The sequence below is a fragment of the Corythoichthys intestinalis genome, chromosome 9 (genome assembly GCF_030265065.1).
Source record: "Corythoichthys intestinalis isolate RoL2023-P3 chromosome 9, ASM3026506v1, whole genome shotgun sequence".
Classification (NCBI taxonomy): Eukaryota; Metazoa; Chordata; class Actinopteri; order Syngnathiformes; family Syngnathidae; genus Corythoichthys; species Corythoichthys intestinalis.
The window spans coordinates 59284572-59304069 of NC_080403.1; the positions used below are offsets into that span (position 1 = coordinate 59284572).

Genomic DNA, 19498 nt, shown 5'->3' on the forward strand with positions numbered 1-19498 from the left:
GCCTTTTGGAGAAACCACCCAAAGAGGAGAACATGAGGGAATACAGGTGGAAGGATTTCATTCTCTCCAATCCTGCTGTTGTTGACCAGGTATGTTTTAACAACTACTATACACCAGCTGCATTCCACATTTAGTTATTCAGTTATTTATTGAACCTATGAATTCACCTATGGCAGGATCAAATGATGGTGATTTACACTAGAGGTCGACCGATATGGGATTTTCAAATGCCAATGCCGAGATCTAAAAATTTCCGCCAATTGCCGATATCCAAAGCCGATATACTTTATTTTTTAAAGCACGTATATTATAAAGGCAATTTTTCTAAATTGCTTCAAATTTACAATAATAACCTCAGACTTAAAGGATTGATTTGGTCTAGTGCTGCCAAACCAACAAACGCAGCACTTCTTTGTATAATTATACACTGTAAGCAAGAACAGTACATTATTTTCAAACAATGAAATCCTACAGGACATCATAGGGAGATGTAAACAAGTGAGAATGGCGTACCGCAAGCAACACATCATCACTTTTGCGCATTAATGTTCATGATGTTAGCAATTGTGGCTAGGCGGGTCAAACTCCCATTTGTCTGCAATAGTAAATGAATGGAAATAGTGTACGAACGAGATGTTTGCTGAGCTAAACCTTCAAGTTCTGTCCGAAAATGATGTCCCTGGTGCCAAATTCACTGGTAAAGATTTGGTAGAACATACAAATGTTCAGGTAAAGAGATGGCTTGAGTGTCCAGGGCTGAAGAAGAGCCGAGCTGACTTAGCCTAGCCTTAGCTTTTTTATCGGCACCTTTTTCTTACGCCACTGACAATGACGTTCTCCTGTTTCAACAACCTATCCTTTACCACTATATGCCCTGTCTTTTTTATATCCTCTGGTTGTCTTACATCTCTGACCGTTCTTTTGGGCGATTTACATTGCTATTTTTATGTAGCGATCGCAAATGCTATTGGTTGACAGCCAACGAACACTTTTAATTTTTTCATTAATAACACATCCTAATTCTGTAATTTATTTACACTTCCCCCCTACTAAATTTTTTGTTTTTTTACAACAGAAAAGGTAACTGCGGCAGTCGGATACCATTTTAACCCTAACCTGCTGCGGGGTCCTACTATCAGTCAACGGTGATCACAGTTGCCCACATAGATGCCTGATGAAAATCCATTTTTTTATCGGCGTTTCTTTGTTAATCGGCCAAGTATTTTTTTGCTATTCAGCCGATGTTGGAGAAAAGTCCATATATCGGCCTGATATATCGGTCAACCTCTAATTTATAACATAAGCGACTTTAGCAATCTGTGCCTGATAGTTACCTTGGTTTCTTTGCAATAGCAAGACTGCAAGAGCACTCATATTTAGTGAAAAAAATAGATTAGCTTTGATTTTTGGCAATTCTACAACATATGTAAGACCCTGATAAGGCCACAAAAGCTGCGCTGATGTCGGTGAACGGACGGTGATGCCTTTTGAGTGACCTTTTTGACGCGACGGAACATTGAATGAACGCAGAATGCGCACGTGGACGAGGCCGATAAGAACTCCGGCCGAGGAAACTGGGCCAGTAAGAAGGAGTACATCCTTTCCACAATCGGCTATGCTGTCGGCCTCGGGAATATCTGGAGATTCCCCTACCTGGCCTACAAGAACGGAGGGGGTAGGCGTATCTGTTGTCATCTGGGCAGTGGGGAGCATGCTTGATTTTTGTCTCTTTGAGCAGGAGCCTTTCTTATACCTTATTTTGTGATGTTGGTGCTCGCTGGGATTCCTCTTTACTTCTTGGAAAGTGCATTGGGACAATTTTGCAGCCAAGGCCCAATTCATGTCTGGAGAGCAGTGCCAATACTTCAAGGTAAGATCCACACACCTTCATGTCTGATTGAAGATTAACAGTGGTCAGAGAAACTTTTTTTTTATGACACCAAGTTGTTTGTTTTTCAAGGTCTCGGGTTCATAAAACTGAGAAATCATCCATAGGTTTCCTTTTAGGGTTGTTGCCGTGTCGTGCAAATGACCAATTGTTGACTAATGTCAAAATTAGCGTACCGTAATTTTTGGACTATAAGGCACTACTTTTTTCCCTCGTTTTGAATCCTGCAGCTTATAGACCAGTGCGGCTTATTTGTTGATTTATTTGGGTTAGTAGGTAAGACTTTTTTATTTGACAGCGGCGTCATAAGACTGCCATAATTATGACCTGACATTATCATGGGCATTGATGAACGCTTATGACAGATGTTATTAAGTGTCATCCGGCAAATTGTCACTCACTCCGTGTATGTCCAGCTCGGATCTTTTACATCTGTTCAAAAGGAAGATTATTTGCCAAATGACACATAATGATATCTGTCATAAGCAATCGTTAATGCTCGTGGCGGTGTCATGTCATAATTATGATGGTCTTAAGACAGTCTTACGGCGCCACTTTAAAAAAAAAATTGTTACCAAATTCCATAACTAGCAATGAATGAAACAAGTAGAACAGTAACTGAAGAAATAATTGGCACAGAACATGAATTCTGTTTTGTTATTTACATCTGTAACGCTGGAATGCATGCTACGAGGCATGTTGGACAACAGCAGTGTTGACAGCAGGTGGCAGCAGAGCTTGACTGCCCCCCCCCCCCCCAACCAAGAGATAAGTGAAGGCCAAATCATAGACTTCAAAATGTATTGATGGGGGCCTATAAATAGAGGGCCTGCATTGTCGGCGATGCAAAGTTGAGCGAGTGGAATCGCAAGAGCTTTTTTCGTTGAAAGTTCTGGTGAATAAATCCCTTACATGCCGAAATTCTTTGTAGATATGGACGTTAAACAGGCTCGATGGTTGGTTAAGAGCAAAAAAAAAAAAAAAACGTGCGGTTAGCATTTATTTTATGTAAATATGTCGAAGTACAATGCTTCTCTGTTAGTGAATGTAGCTAGCGGCCGCCTGATGTGAACCGAGCTTTTCCAGTGAAAATTCATGTGAATAAATGCTTAAATCCCCGAATTCTTTATAGATATGGACATAAAACAGTCTCGATTCTTGGTTAAAAGCAACAACAAAAATTAGGAGCAGTTCAAATTTATTTTCCGTAAATACGTATGTCGAAGTACATTGCTAGTCTGTTAGCGAATGTAGCTAGCGGCCGCCTGATTTAAACAGCGCTTTTCCGATGAAAATTCATGTGAATAAATGCTTAAATCCCCGAATTCTTTATAGATATGGACATAAAACAGTCTCGATTCTTGGTTAAAAGCAAAAAAAAAAAATTAGGAGCAGTTCAAATTTATTTTCCGTAAATACGTATGTCGAAGTACATTGCTAGTCTGTTAGCGAATGTAGCTAGCGGCCGCCTGATGTAAACAGCGCTTTTCCGATGAAAATGCATGTGAATAAATGCTTAATTCCCCGAATTCTTTACAGATATGGACGTAAAACAGACTTGATTCTTGTTAAACGCCAAAAAAAAAAAACGCACAGTTAGCATTTATTTTACGTAAATATTGCTAACTATGATGCCAATGCAGTAGCAACTAATTTGTCTCATTGATTTTTTTTTCACGTTTCAAAATGCATTCATGGTACGAAAAATATAATAATGGCCTTGAATCCTCGAACAAATAACTCCTGAGACAATCCTTCCCGTTTGTATGCGGTGCAGCTTTCGTAGTACATTTTGTTTCACTGAATTAATGATTTTAGCCATGATGGAGGAATGATTTCCTTCTCATCTTAACAAAGTCATTCGCTAAAAGTTTAAATAATGTACTTCACGGTATACAAAAAAGGGGTGCAGTGAAACTGAAAAAGAAACTTGGTTAAAGAGCAGACCAACGTCTATGAATTCTCCTTTTGTACAGTAAATGAATGATAGTTTGACTGTAATGCTTTCATTCAACACAAGACCAGCAAAGGAAATTGCTCTTTATTGGATTGGACGCCAACATAAAGCGTGGCAATAAAAGATCTTGATCCTTCTAGGTGTAGGTGTCGGTGTCGCCATGGTCATTGTGACCTTCATATTATCCACCTACTACAATGCCATCATGGCCTACTGTCTGCACTACATGTTTGCCTCCTTCCAGTCTTCTCTGCCCTGGTCCCGTTGCTTCAGTTGGACCAACAGCAACTGCGGCAACTCCTCCAGAGGTGCCTGCAAAATTATTTTCAGATAAGCGAGCCATTGACTCGTTATCCTTCTTTAGTGTATTGCAACATAAGTGGTGTTTTAATGGCCAACTGGACCACGGACAACATGACTTGCCCTTCATCTGACATCATCTTGGTGCCAGCGCAGAGTCCTAGTGAGCAGTACTGGGAGTAAGGATTTCCAGTCTTCACGTTTTGCCACACGATGGGATATGCCCGTAAATGAACGGCGCTCCCTCGTCATTCTATTCCTCAGCCACACGGTTTTGCAGAGATCGGGCGGTATCGAGGAGACGGGTCCGATAGTTTGGCAATTGGCTCTCTGTTTGCTGCTCAGCTCCATCCTTGTCGGTGCAGCGCTTGTCAGAGGCATCAAGTCATCAGGCAAAGTAAGTCAGGATATTGGAAACTTTGAAGGGCTCGCCATAATAGCACAACTGGAATTAGCCTCTTTAAATGTAGTACAACTAAAAAAAAAAAACAGATTCAAACAAACTAACAAAATGAAAAAGTATCTGAACCTTTTGGAATTTCTGCGCAAATCACCATCAAATATGATCTGATCTTTGTCAAACTCACACAATTGAAAAAGTAGTGTCTGCTTTAACTAAAACCACCCAAACATTTATACACAGCTGGCCAAAAGTATTGGCACCCCTGCAATTCTGTCAGATAATTTCTCCAAGAAAATGATTGCAATTACAAATGCTTTGGTAGTAATATCTTCATTTATTTTGCTTGCAATGAAAAAACACCAAAGAGAATGAAAAAATTTAAAAAATCATTATCATTTTTAACAAAACTCCAAAAATGGGCCAGAGAAAGTATTGGCACCAACAGCCTAATACTTAGATTCTTACAATGCACTGCTGGAATTTTAGACCATTCTCCTTTGGCCAACTGCTCCAGGTCTCTGAGACTTGAAGGGCGCCATTTTCAGATCTCTCCACAGGTGTTCTATGGGATTCAGGTCTGGCCACTTTAGAAGTCTCCAGTGCATTCTCTCAAACCATTTTCTTGTGATTTTGGGTCATTGTCCTGCTGGAAGACCCATGACCTCTGAGGGAGACCACGCTTTCTCACACTGGGCCCTACATTATGCTGCAAAATTTGTTGGTAGCCTTTAGACTGCATAATACCATGCACACACTCAAGCTGTCCAGTGCCAGAGGCAGCAAGGCAACCCCAAAACATCAGGGAACCTCCACCATGTTTGACTGTGGGGACCGTGTTCTTTTCTTTGAAGGCCTGTCCCCTCCATAAACTCTATGTTGATGACTTTTACCAAAAGCTCTTCTTTTGTCTCATCTGACCAGAGAACATTCTTCCAAAACATTTTTGGATTTCTCAGGTAAGTTTTGGCAAACTCCAGCCTGGCTTTTATTTGTCCACATCTAGGGAGGTTAGCCACAGTGCCATGGTCTTAACACTTATTGATGACACTGCGCACGGTAGACACAGGTAAATTCAGGTCTTTGGAGATGGACTTGTAGCCTTGAGATTGCCCATGCTTCAACACAATTTTGCTTCTCAAGTCCCTCTGACAGTTCTTTCTTTTCTCCATGCTCAATGTGGTACGCACAAGGACACAGGACAGAGGTTGAGTCAACTTGAATCCATTTTAACTGGCTACAAGTGTGATTTAGTTATTGCCATCACCTGGAAAGTGCTACAGGTAAGTAACAGCTGCTGTTAATTACACAACTTCGAGAAGCATCGCATGATTTTTCAAAGGGTGTGCCAATACTTTTGTCCGGCCCATTTTTGGAGGTTTGTGGAAAATGATAATGATTTCTTTTGTCCCCCATTCTCTTTTTTTTTTTAATTGCAAGCAAAATCAATGAAGATATTACTGTACTACCAAAGCATTTGTAATTGCAATCATTTTCTGGGACAAATTGAGCATTATCTGACAGAATTGCAGGACTGCCAACACTTTTGGCCAGCGGTGTATCATCACATAATATTCCGCCTGCACCAATGCCAAAATAAAAAGCTAGACTCGATCCTGTTATAAATGTTGCTCCTTTCCCATTCAGGTCGTGTATTTCACTGCTACATTCCCGTATGTGGTGCTTGTGATTCTGCTTATCCGTGGAGTGACACTAGAGGGAGCCAGAGATGGGATAGAGTTTTATATAGGTTCCCAGTCCAACTTGACTAAGCTGTATGAGGCACAAGTATGGCCCCCAGTCATTGATTGGATTGATTGTTTGATTGATTATTGCCGTACATTTCTCAAGCATGGTCATGTGTTTTAGGTGTGGAAAGACGCAGCGACTCAGACCTTCTTTTCCCTGTCAATTGGTTGGGGCGGAGTCATGACCCTTGCTTCCTATAGCAAATTCCACAACAGCACGTTGAAGGATTCATTCATTGTGACACTCACTAACGCTGGTAAGGCGCATGATGCACATCAGCTATCGTTTTGGGAAAGTAGATATAGACTCATCTGAAAATTCTGCATCAAACCAATACATTAAATGTGACTTACAAATGTAGAGTAATATTGTTCAGTTTTAATCTGACATCAGTTGCTGGAATAACTCTGGTAATTACAAGAATTGTCGATATTGTTGAACTCATTCCAGCACAAAATGTTTTCACGTTTTTGTTGTTGTTGGGGTTTTTTTTATGCATATTTCCAATTCTTCAAGGACATTTAAAGTATTGCAGGGAATATTCGCCCTCATTTTGAATCTGTTTTGCCATGTTCCCCGTTCGCTAGGCACTAGCGTTCTGGCAGGTTTTGCCATATTTTCCATTTTGGGCCATATGGCTCATGTTTACCAAATGCCTGTCGGGGAAGTGGTGAAGGAAGGTGAGTCACACATCATGTTAGCTTTTCTCATAGGGCCGTCGGATGCTTTATCTTTGTGTTGCTGCGCAGGTTTCGGCTTGGCCTTCATCGCATACCCAGACGCGCTGTCGAAACTGCCCGTTTCGCCACTCTGGTCATTTTTATTCTTTTTCATGCTGCTGACTGTTGGCCTGGACTCCCAATTTGGAGCGATAGGTAATTCCGTCAGGTTGAGATGAATATTCGATGCTAAACTGTATGTCTTTTGGACATAGAGGTCATCAGCACGTGCCTGATTGACTCCTTTCCTACAAGCTTGACTTCCAAACACGCCACGTTGACCGTCATGATAAATGTATTCGTCTACCTTCTGGGTTTACCCTATGTTACACAGGTATGTTCGCAAAGTACGACTCCCAGTTGTATTGAAAGTCTCAAATTCCCGTTTGGTGTTTAGGCTGGAATATACTGGGTGACTCTCGTGGACCAGTTTGTCGCAAGTTGGGTGATTCTGATTTTGGTTCTCTTGGAAATTATCGGTTTCATCTATATATATGGTAAATGTGGCCATTGAAACCGAAGGTTTCCATTTGGCAGAAGGATGCGTTATGCTTATTCTTCTTAAGGGGGAGACCGTTTTATTCTGGATGCTGAGATGATGCTGGGCAAGAAGAGCTGCGCTTATTGGTTCTGGTGGAAAGCATGTTGGTTCTTTATCAGCCCCTGTGTCATAGTGGTAAGAGTACCGTGTCCTAAAATGCTTTAGGGCTTCAAAATTGTTCACGCTATAACTTATTGGCGTAGTTATAATTCAAAACAAATATGAGTACAGATCCTGGTACAAGTCCACAGCTGATCAAGATGCAAGACAATATTAACTGGTTAGACTGAATACAAGACACTTTTAGAGCTGTCCCGACTAGTCGACGTCATCGATGACGTAAATGCGTCGACGGGCACAACATCCCGACGACGGTTAATGAAGGGTTAAAAAAACATGCGTGGAAAGTTGAGAATGTCGGATGCTCGGGATCCAGTGGCACAAAGCCAAAAAAGCGCACCAGAGTGGCCAAAACATTGACTTATTTCAACAAAACAATGGAGGGTACACTGTTGTGTCCTGTCTCTTCAATGCCAAGCTTGGCTGCACGTCGGCCATAAATGAACACCTGAAGCGCTGTCACCCTGATGTAATTTTGGAAGCCGACAGGAGACAACAAGCCGGCAGATTGTAAGTCCATCTAACTAACGAACGGCATGTTTTATTCAGGTCGCTAAGCCTGTCGTGATATGCAATGAGTCCATTTATCGCACGGTACATAAAAATGAGGGCGGTAATTTTTCACGGCTGCGTTCGTGCATACATTTGTGCGTGCGTGTTGATGGCATCTGAGACTCCAGTTCCTTTCACAGATGTTTATTGGTCAGCAACACGCCGTAGAATTAAAGTTCAGACATACAAATAAGGAAACACATCTATATTAAACACTACAAGCATTGGTACTTTGAGGCTACTGTGGAAAAAAAGCAACTTACGTTAGCCTGCTATAAAACATTGGCAGTCTTCTCCAAAACGCAAACTAGCAGTTAAGAGGGATGAGAAATCATTCAACAACAATTTTTTTTTTTTTAAATGTTGTGTCGTGATCAGGAAAAGCAGAGGACCCAGTTGCAGAGGCGGTTTAGTTTTTATTTACAAGAGTTTCAAAGAAAAATTTCCCATAAAGGCAAAAAGCACACTAAAAAAGGAATACTCAGGGAGCTTGGCCTACTAGGTGGTAGTGCTGGAATCTTCTGGCAACTCGCTCGTGTTTGGCCTGCGCTTAAAAAGGCCCAATCAATAAGCCACAGGGGTTGCCTGTTAGCCTCGCCCCTAAGTAGACCGGTCCCTCTCGCACCCGTGCAGCCTGCAGACAAGTAGGAAGGCATAAATGCTGAACATGGCACAGGATCATGACAAAAAACCTAGTACTGACACCACATCAATGAAAAAAAGTGATATTTTTTATTTACTTTTGCAGAGTGTAAAGCTTACGGTTAGCAGTTTAGCTAACATACTTCTGGTGAACATTTCAAAATAAAAGCACATTATGTTTGTCGTATAAATAACGATTTCTGGAGTTAATCCCACATTCGTACTTCAGAATTCAGATTCGTCACTAAAAATAGCTTTAAAATGAAAAATCTGATTGGCAATGAATAACTATGATAATACTATCATATACGTATAGTAGTATATTATAATATCAATGCTAGATATATTTTTATAAGAATCCTTTTGAGTCATGTTGGAAAGGCGAAGTCAGTGTTCTCAATCTGTTTACATTCCATCCTTTTGCACTAATTAATGCTATCAGCATTTGACCTCATTGTTTGAGATTCATTATCGTTATTTATGTGTTAAATAAATAAGCGTCAACAAAAATTTCATTGCTAAAGTAGTAAAAAGAATATAGATATCTATATGGCGGAAAACACTCCGCTCTGAGACCCCCAATTTGGCCAAATTTCAAAATTGTCCTATACGTATGCCTGTGTGATATATCATTGGAAAGCCTAAAATCTCAATTTTCTGGGGGAAGAAAAATTTTGAACAGGAGGGCAAAAAAAAAAAAACAGATTAAACAGCAATCCCTAACTGGAGGTGAGAGCACACGAGAAAATAAAGACGCCATGATTTTAACGAGATATTATTGCCTACTTACCTTGTTTTGATCCAAAAACAAAGATGTGAATGGCCACAGCCGGATTTTGGGGGGATTTTATGGGTGAAACATGGTAATATAACAAGGGTCGCGATGTAAAAATCGCAGACATCAAGGAGTGGTCGAGATTTTCTTTTTCATATACTGTATTTACCCTTTTAAACGTTATTTTTCCATTTTTCTTTGTTTGGATCGATTATTTATCATCTAACATATCAGGTAAAATGCGACAGTAACAAAAAAACCTACAAGTAAGCGATAGTTATGAGGTAGATATCCGTGACTTATTTACAGAGGCCAATTTTTTCATTGTGACGTCATTTGTTTAAAAGTTTAAAATATGCGAGTGAATAATTTTTTTAAAGTTTTTTTTTTTTTTTTTTTTAAACGAAATATTAGACATCAATTAATCATTCTAAGCTAAAAATACAGACATTTAGAAAAATATAATTACTTACCCTCTTTTTATGGCTAGGTTGAAAGAAAAGCGGTTGCGCGACGTCTGTAAACGTGGGTTTCCTGGGTAAAACGGACAAATTAAAAATAGTTCGGGGCCTTGATGCGCCATGAATCTGCTATGGCAGAATATAAACATAATGTTCTCTCAAACACAAAATATTAAATGCGATGGTTCACTTATTTTTTCCCCCCTTCTGTCATTGTTTGCATGCTATCCTCATTAAAATATCAAATCATATAAATGCTTGGGTAGTTTTAGTTAAAGCAGACACTTTTTTACACCTGTGTGATTCTGACAAAGATCAGTTCACATTTGATGGTGATTTTATGCAGAAATGTGAGAAATTCCAAAAGATTCAGATACTTTTTCATATTACTGTACAATAAGAAAATGTCACACGTTGTGACGGAAACTATTTTCGTCTGGTCAGACGAAACCGGCAAAGGTCCTGTTATGTTTCCGTCTCCCAAGACACGTTTTTAGCTCGTCACATCGTCTTGAAAAAATTGCTCTTCTAGGAAATATTTTCGTTATCGTCATCGTGCATGATGAAGGCTGGAAAAGTGCAATAAACTAGGGGGACTATTTTGACGGTGAAAAACAAACTCGTAGTTTGGATCTGTAAAGTCTCTTGAAGCTACTAGCCTTGGAATGATTCTCTTACACATCTCGTACTTGTTTGCCAAGGGAGCAAGTTACTTTACTTCTATCATCTCTACCTTTTTTAAGGTGATTCTGATCTGGTCTCTGATGAGCTTTACACCCCCCACCTATGGAACAGTTCCATACCCAGCCTGGGCCCTGGCTCTGGGATGGTGCACGGAGTCCTTTATCCTTCTTTGGATTCCGCTCATTGCTGTTTATAAGCTGATAAGAGAACAGGGGACACCATGGGAGGTGTGTGTGTGTGTGTGTGTGTGTGTGTGTGTGTGTGTGCGTGTGCTCCTTGATATTCTTCCTCCAGTTATTTACTGTCTGAATTTTCACAGCGTGTGAAGTCTCTGTGCTCTCCCTCGGAACACTGGCATCCTTATCTGGTCGTCCATCGCGGTGAGCGGTATGCAGAAGGTCGCTGCGGGCGCATAAACAACAACAACCTCACTAGACCAGAACCCAGTTTAAACATCATCTCCAACACATTGCTCTGAAGAGTATTTTGACAGAATTAATTTTCATTAACCTACTCTTTACCAAGTAAAGCAGAAACTGAACTTTGAACAGGTGACAAACTCGTATAATATTCAATATGGTCTTAGCAAATTATGTACCAAGTTATGTGAAAAATGTTTTTTGTTTTTTTTTTAATATTGAAGGGAATAGTTACCTTTCTCGCACACACCATATAACGGTTTGCATTACTCTAACACACGTAATATAATCAATCAGGGAATAGTATCATTTCTCATATTTTATAATATAAACGAATATAAAATAAATAGCGCATACACCATAGTCTAATGAAAAGAAGTAGAATAGAGGGCATAAAAACGCCATCTTATCACAGAAGCCTAATGCGTCATGAGCAAGATTGACGCACCAACTCTTGCAATCAGTTCTCCCGGGCACTCCAGGACAAACAGCAGGGCACTCTGTCCCAAAACAAGTAGCATCGGAAAACACCCTCGCCCAACCAGGATAACAACATGATAGCGCGGGCGCCTTGGACGTCAAGACCTGTGTCGGTCGCCGCGGCAATAACGTCCCAGCCACGAAGGATGACGCACGAACCTGACCTGCCCCAGAGGGATGATCCCAAGACAACACCCAGCCACGCCTTCGGCTCAGCCCACTCCACCGCAGCTTTCAAAAAGAACTGAACATTTAGATAACGCTGTCGCTGCTCGGGAACATTTCTATGTAGCCGTATTTTGCCGACCACGGATCCGGCATTGTCTCTCCGTCGTCTGTTTTTGCCTTGTTTTGGACCATTGTCGACCAATAAATTGTCAACCTGTTTTCGGTGAGCCTTCTTCAAACTTTTGGAACATGGAGTCAGTGCAAAGGGTTAACACCGGAGTGAACGCGCAGATTTTGGCCCCTTCCGGTCGAATTGCAGGAGCGGTGCCAGCGGCGCACCGTTTCGTTTGGCTGTCGCTGTTTCTGCAGCTTGGCGGGGGGAGCTGAATTCCTTCAGTATGCACCAAAAACGAGGGGGGAAATATATGTATATAAGTTTCTGAAGTAAAATGAATAATAGTTGAACAAATGTTTTTTTCTTCTTTAATGATTTTAAACTAGTTCACATCAATCAGTTGTACAGTGGTACCTCTACATACGAAGTTAATCCGTTCCAGGACCTTGTTTGTAAGTCGAAATGGTCGTATGTCGAGCAGGATTTTCCCATAGGAATACATTATAATTCCATTAATTCGTTCCACAGCCCAAAAACCTGCACTAAATCCTTAAAAAATACTGCTGGTGCTATTACAAATGGCAATTACACGTAGCAAAACAAATAAATTATAAATCAAAATTGGAATAATGTAATAAAAAGAATAATAATAATTCCTGTAATAGTGTAACGAATCGGGTTCTAATAAGGCGGACGTTTTTTTGTGTACCTGAACGCAACGCGGGGCTCACGTGCCAGAGACAGACCGGTGAGCTTGAGTTTCACTTTCACTTTGAATGTTCTCTTGAGAACACCATCAATTGCGGCAGACAGCAGGCGTTTTGTGTTGAATAAGTTGTAAAAGAAATGATGAAAACGTGGCGAAGCTGGCGATTTCTTTGGAGACAATAAGAATTGTCAGCTTAATTTATAAAGACTGGCGAACGATGGTCGGAGGAGGACCGTGGAGATGTATTGTTGAGCCATTTCACGGATGCCCACCCCACGCTCATATTTTTCTGTCATTTGCATCTTCATTTCGAAGGTAAGCATCAACTTTTTCCTTGTTTCACCACCTGTACCAACCTTTTCTGAAACCTGTGTTGATTTGTCACACAAGAAAATCCGCCGTGCATTCGTCTGCGGTGCTGCCATTGTCGTCGTATTTCGAGCATGTCGTCGGATGTAGAAACAAATGGCGAGTCAAATTTTACGTCGGATGTCGAAAAGTTCGTGTGTCGAAGCGATCGTATGTAGAGGTACCACTGTATATACGTTTAAAAATATATATATATATTTACAGTGTATTTACACATTCTAAGTGGGGAAACAATTAGGATGTGTCCCTCAACAACACAATATGGTTGTATTGAGTTCATTTTGTCTGCACTTATAGGTTAGTTGAAAATTTCTTTTATCCCAGACAATAGTTCTAGGTTGTTTTAATTACCTGACATATTTCGGTGAACACTTCCGCCTTCATCAGAGAGTCACTGGTGTTGATGTGACGTGTCTTTATCAGCTGATGGATGAAGGCGGGACTCACCTGTCAAACATCTGAACACCCCACTATCCATAAACTGTCAGTAGTCAGAACATTACATGGACGTACGACAATGATCACGGACCCGAATGAATGGACACAGGAGGAAAAACACATTCAGGGCTGGCCAAAAGTATTGGCTCCCCTGCAATTCTGTCAAATAATGCTCAATGTCTCCCAGAAAAGGATTTCAATTACAAATGCTTTGGTAGTAATATCTTGATTGATTTTGCTTGCAATGAAAAAAGACAAAAGTGAATGGGGAAAAAAATTGAATCGTGACCATTTTACACAAAACTCCAAAAATGGACCAGACAAAAAGTATTGGCAAAAATTAACAGCACCTGTTACTTACCTGGGGCGCATTACAGGTGGTGGAAATAACTAAATCACACTTGCAGTCAGTTAATATTGATCAAAGTTGACCCAACCTTTGCCGTGTCCTTGTGTGTACCACATTGAGCATGGAGAAAAGAAAGAAGACCAAAGAAGTGTCTGAGGACTTGAGAAGCAAAATTGTGAGGAAGCATGGACAATCTCAAGGCTACAAGTCCATCACCAAAGACCTGAATGTGTCTACAGTGCGCAGTGTCATCATTTAGCGTAAAGCCCACGGCACTGTGGCTAACCTCCCTAGATGTGGACGGGAAAGAAAAATTGACAATAGATTTCAACGAAAGATTGTGCGGATGGTGAATAAAGAACCTCGACTAACATCCAAACAAGTTTAAGCTGTCCCGCAGTCCGTGGGTACAACAGTGTCAACCCGTACTATCCGTCGGTATCTGAATGAAAAGGAACTCTACCCAGGAATACCCCACTTCTGACCCAGAAACATAAAAAAAGCCAGGCTGGAGTTTGCCAAAAGAAAATCCAAAAACGTTTTGGAAGAATGTTTCCTTATCAGATGAGACAAAAGTAGAGATTTTGGGGGAAAGGCATCAACATTGAGTTTACAGTAAAAAAAAAAAAACAAGGCCTTCAAAGAAAAGAACACGGTCTCCACAGTCAAACATGACGGCGGTTCCCTGATTTTTTGGGGTTGCTTTGCTTCCTCTGGCACTGGACTGCTTGGCCGTGTGCATGGCATTATGAAGTCTGAAGACTACCAACAAATTTGGCAGCATGATGTAGGGCCCAGTGTGAGAAAGATGGGTCCACTTCAGAGTTCATGGGTCTTCCAGCAGGACAATGACCCAAAATCACTAGAAAATGGTTTGAGAGAAAGCACTGGAGAAAGTGGCCAGACCTGAATCCCATAGAACACCTGTGGAGAGATCTGAAAATGGCACCACCCTTCAAATCTCAGAGACCTGGAGCAGTTGGCCAAAGAAGATTGGTCTTAAATTCCAGAAGAGCATTGGAAGAAACTCAATGATGGATACCGGACCGGAAGCGGTTGTTCGCAGATATTTTGTCTAAAGGTTTTGCTACCAAGTATTAGGCTGAGGGTGCCAATACTTTGGTCTGGCCCATTTTTATTAGTTTTGTGTAAAATGATAATGATTTAATTATTTTTTTTCAGTCTCTTTTGTGTTTTTTCATACAAGCAAAGTAAATAAAGATATTCCTACCAAAGCATTTGTAACTGCATTCATTTCCTAGGAGAAATTGAGCATTATCTGACAGAATTGCAGGGGTGCCAATACTTTTGGCCAGCAGTGTATATGCCCGATATGCGGAGCATTGCCCAATTTAGACTGTCATAAAACTGCAAAAGCATACAACTTAGCATCAGATACCTACACTAACTATACAGGCACTGGACTTTAGACAAACAGGACTTCTGATCAAAACTTGCCCAAGGAAAAAATGAAGACCAACATCCAGGTCAAAGCTGCCACTGTGTACGTCGTACAGCAGTCTTGGCTTTTACAACAAACAACGTCGCTAAAACGACCACGAGAGGGTGCTCTAGGGGTGTGCACAAAGCCGATAGTGACCAAAAAGAAATAATCTCCCATATTGTGGTGCGATTTATATGAGGGTCAACTTAACCTTTTTTTAACCTCAACCTAGGGATGCCACTTATTTGCTGGAGCGACCTATACGCGAGTATATACAATAGTTGTGAATGGCAAACTTTCTCTTAGGAGCACGTTTCATTGTCACATTCTATTCTTTCTACAGGGGTAGGTGTCGGAATGATTTTTGTAACCAGCTTGATGTGGATATAGTACAACGTTATCGTTGCTTATGGCGTGTTCTACATGTTCGCCTCCTTCCAGTGTCCCCTACCATGGTCCGAGTGCCTCATTGGGGGCGAGAACAATTGCAGCCGTAATCCTTTAGGTGTGCTACAACACTTTACATTCACCCCTCCAATAACTTTGAAACTCAGGGTGTTTCAAAAGAAAATGTGAGACGATTTGTTTTCAGTCCTACTTTAACATTGCTAACCTATTATCCTTGTACAGAAAAGCCTTTTGAATAATAATGTTTCAAACACTGAGTCACACACGTTCTTAAACAAAACCCTCATGATTTCTTGTTCAATGCCAAATTAGAATAACTCATTTCAACAAAGACTGCATGTGCTCAAAGATCACAGTCCTATAACGATTTTTTAAACTTTCATGAATTAAAATGTAACCTTCAAGAACGAGAGAAGTGCCTTCTGAAATATGGATTGTTTTACTTTCAAAACATTTTCGTTTTTGGAAAGAGCATATTGAATTTCATTTTTATTTTTATCTGAGTGACATTTCATGTGATTTCCAGTACTTGTCATAAAAGCTAAAACTCACTGTAGATATACTGAGGATAAAGCATTGTAAAGGGTAGCTTGGATAGAATGACATTTAGTTCTGAAAGGATAAATGTTAGTACGAGTTACAATATTAAAACCCTTCTGAATCTTTTTGTTTGAATAAAATTTGTAAAATTTTAAATCCAAAAATAATCTAGTAGCTCGCCATTGTTGTTCACGTCACACGGCCACGCTGCCGTACTTCGCTCCTTAACTATGTAAGGTGGTGATTTAAATACACCACAAGGAGTCATTGGCGAGTTAAATTAATAAGAGCTCAAGCCAATGAGTGCGTTTTGTCCCTCGACTGACACCGTAGTAGAGTGTTGTCTTCACAACAAGACTCCTCCCGATAATGGCTCCCAGCATCATCGTTTGTATATTGTGACTAAATATTGCCATCCAGTGTATTTTTTTATTTTAAATGAGTTGCTCAAATGTTTCAATAGAATTTGACCAAAGTCTGAGTAAGTTTTATGGGTATTTCGCATATGTATTTTGATCATGAATGCCAGTTCTCTTTGCATTGTTGTTTAACTGTGTGAGAACCGGGCCTCATTAATACAGATTGAAGCGCTTTTCTTTTTGTGAACCTTATTTTCTCAGAGATATGAATGTTATTTTTGTTGTTTTTTCACTATATGATACTGGTGTTTGTTGTGAAGGAGTTGCTGAAGCTTATGCCAGTAAACGAGGCGGTCCAAGCTAAGAATCTGAACGCCTGTGTCCACTCTCCTTTCTCTCTGCCTTACACCCCATAGTGTGGTGGTCCTTGCCCACACTCCCCTCTGCTGGCTTTTATTGTTATGACACTTGCTGTTTTTGATGTATGGAGTCACTCTAATCTTGGCTCACGCGGGAGCCCACCTGCAGCTCGTCAAAAGTCAACACTGCTCATAAGGATCGGCCTGGGCTGCAAGCAGGTGCCAGATGATTCTGCCAGTCACCATTGGTACATCGGCCAACTAAGCCTGTAGTTTGTAACTCTTGTCTTCAAACTCTTAACTCATTCTGGTTTTTGCCATCAGGAAGGACGGCAGTGAACGATTATTGCCGGCCCTCCCGGTTTAAATGGATTGGAGCTCCATCGCTGTCAATGGCAGGGAATCATTTGATTCTCTTCACTCTTGTCATTACGTTATGGGGACAACACACTGTTGGCATCAATGCTTCGTATGGGGGGAAGCAATGAACTCATGATCTCTCCCTTTTTAGTATATTGCAATATAAGCGGGGCTTTAGTGGCCAAGTGGACTCAGGACGACACAACATGTGCTCCATCTGACAAGATCAAAGTTGGAGTGCAGAGCCACAGTGAGCAGTATTGGGAGTATGGATTCTCGACATCTGCACGCATCGCTTGACGAGTCTGTAAATGAGACGCTTTCCCCTTTTTCTCAGTCACGTGGTTCTGCGACGATATCCAATAGTTTGGCACTTGGCTCTCTGTTTGCTACCGAGCTCCATCCTTGTTTGTGCGGCACTCATCAAAGGGATCAAGTCATCTGGAAAAGTAAGTCAAAATATTGAAAACTCCGGTCAGTGCTTCTGATATTGTTTAGCCCAGCATAGATGACCTGAACCTACCACCGTTGGATTTTACCGTCGTTGCTCAAAAGCAGTTTCTTTGCAGGTTACCTACTTTACCGCTTTGTTCCCCTATGTGGTGCTTGTGATCCTGCTGATCAGGGGTGTGACCCTCGAGGGAGCTAAACGCTGGATAGAGTTCTACATCGGAGCTCAATCTAACCTCACTAAATTGACAGAGGCAGAGGTGAGACCCAGTCCAATCTTGTTGGATTGGGTGTCATATGAGGGACAACAATGCATTCCTTCCATTTCAACTGTTGTTACAGTGGTATGAAAAAGTATCTGAACCTTTTGGAATTTCTCACATTTCTACCTAAAATCACAATCAACTGCGATCTGGTTTTTGTCAAAATCACAGATGAAAAAAGTGCCTGCTTCAACTAAAACCACCCAAACATTTATTAGTTTTCATGTGTTTATGAGGATAACATGGAAACAATGACAGAAGATGATGGAAAAATAAGTAAGTGAACCACCTGCCTAAAGAGCAATTGAAACCAATTTTTACCAAACAATTTGAGTCGGGTGTCTGATGAGTAGTTTAAAGCTGCCCTGCCCATTATAAAACACGCATATGGTAAGAAATGTCTTGATGAGAAGCATTGTCTGACGTGCATCATGGCTCGGTCAAAAGAGCTGTCTGAAGACCTGCGATCTCGGATAATTATTCAATATTTGCTTTTACCAACGAAGGCTCACAATAAAGCATTGATTGCTATAATAGTATGTTCCATGATTGACTGCAGTAAAAGACATTTTTGTAGCTCTTAATAAAACTGCCTTGTCATTCTGACCGGTTTAAACCGGCCCAGGTTCAACAGGTCAACTTCAAGGGACAAGCCACAGACATTGAGATCTAAACTGTCTGGGACATTTATGAAATCATATTGTTGCAATTTATGACTTGCCAAAAGCTATTGCTTCATGAAATGTATTTTATGTGATCGTTATTGAGATGTTCATTATATAATTGCACTAATCAATAGCTGCTCGCAATGAAGAAATGCTTTCGCTCATTGTGATCACAAAGAGGGAATGTTTTCCTTGAAGAAGACTTGCCTTCCCAAGGGCAAGAGGCAACAACAAAGACAGTTTTTGCTTTGCTGGAATGTGCTGACACACATGTATTAATCCCACCTACATGCATACACATAGCCAACCAAATTCATAGAGGTGTCGCTCCCCAACCTTTTAAGTTTGGCACCTCTCTTGTTGCTAGGGCCATCCCAAATAAAAAGAGGTGAAGGAGGAGTTTTTTAGAACGACTGCGGAAGCTGATCAGCTTCCTCCTTCTCCTTGCAAGCTTATTTTCTCTCCTGATTTTGGGCAATATTATAAATGTCTACCTAAGGATTCATATTTGAACTTGACACCTGCGATCAAGGAATGTTGATCTGTATAAAGCTGTGAAAGGAGACAAACCATCTCTAAAAGTCTGGATGTTCATCAATCGACAGTCAGAGAAGTTGTCTACAAATGGAAAGTTTGGCACTGTTGCTTCTCTCCCAAGGAGTGGCCGTCCACCAAAGATGATGCCAAGAGTTCAGCGCGGAATACTCAGAGAGGTAAAAAAGAACCCTAGATTGTCTGCTAAAGACTTACAGAAATCTCTGGTGCAGTCCAATATCTGTGCGCACGTCAACAATATGTAAAACTATGGCCGAGAA

The 19498-nt window shown here is 40.8% G+C and overlaps 1 protein-coding gene across 2 annotated transcripts; it reads left to right on the top strand.

The window, feature by feature from the left end:
- Positions 1-31: 31 nt before the first annotated feature.
- slc6a14 (solute carrier family 6 member 14) lies at positions 32-11910 on the top strand. 2 transcript variants are annotated; one of them, XM_057844954.1, is made up of 15 exons: positions 32-89; positions 1531-1675; positions 1739-1870; positions 3992-4153; positions 4210-4324; positions 4410-4542; positions 6193-6333; positions 6415-6550; positions 6882-6974; positions 7044-7169; positions 7229-7347; positions 7411-7510; positions 7580-7689; positions 10848-11015; positions 11108-11910. In XM_057844954.1, exons 1-15 carry the CDS (start codon positions 33-35, stop codon positions 11264-11266), a joined length of 1896 nt encoding a protein of 631 aa, XP_057700937.1. In that variant the 5' UTR covers position 32; the 3' UTR covers positions 11267-11910. The 2 variants fall into 2 exon arrangements, with proteins under 2 accessions (XP_057700937.1, XP_057700938.1); XM_057844955.1 differs by having other exon boundaries at positions 3992-4148; positions 4235-4324.
- Positions 11911-19498: the final 7588 nt, after the last annotated feature.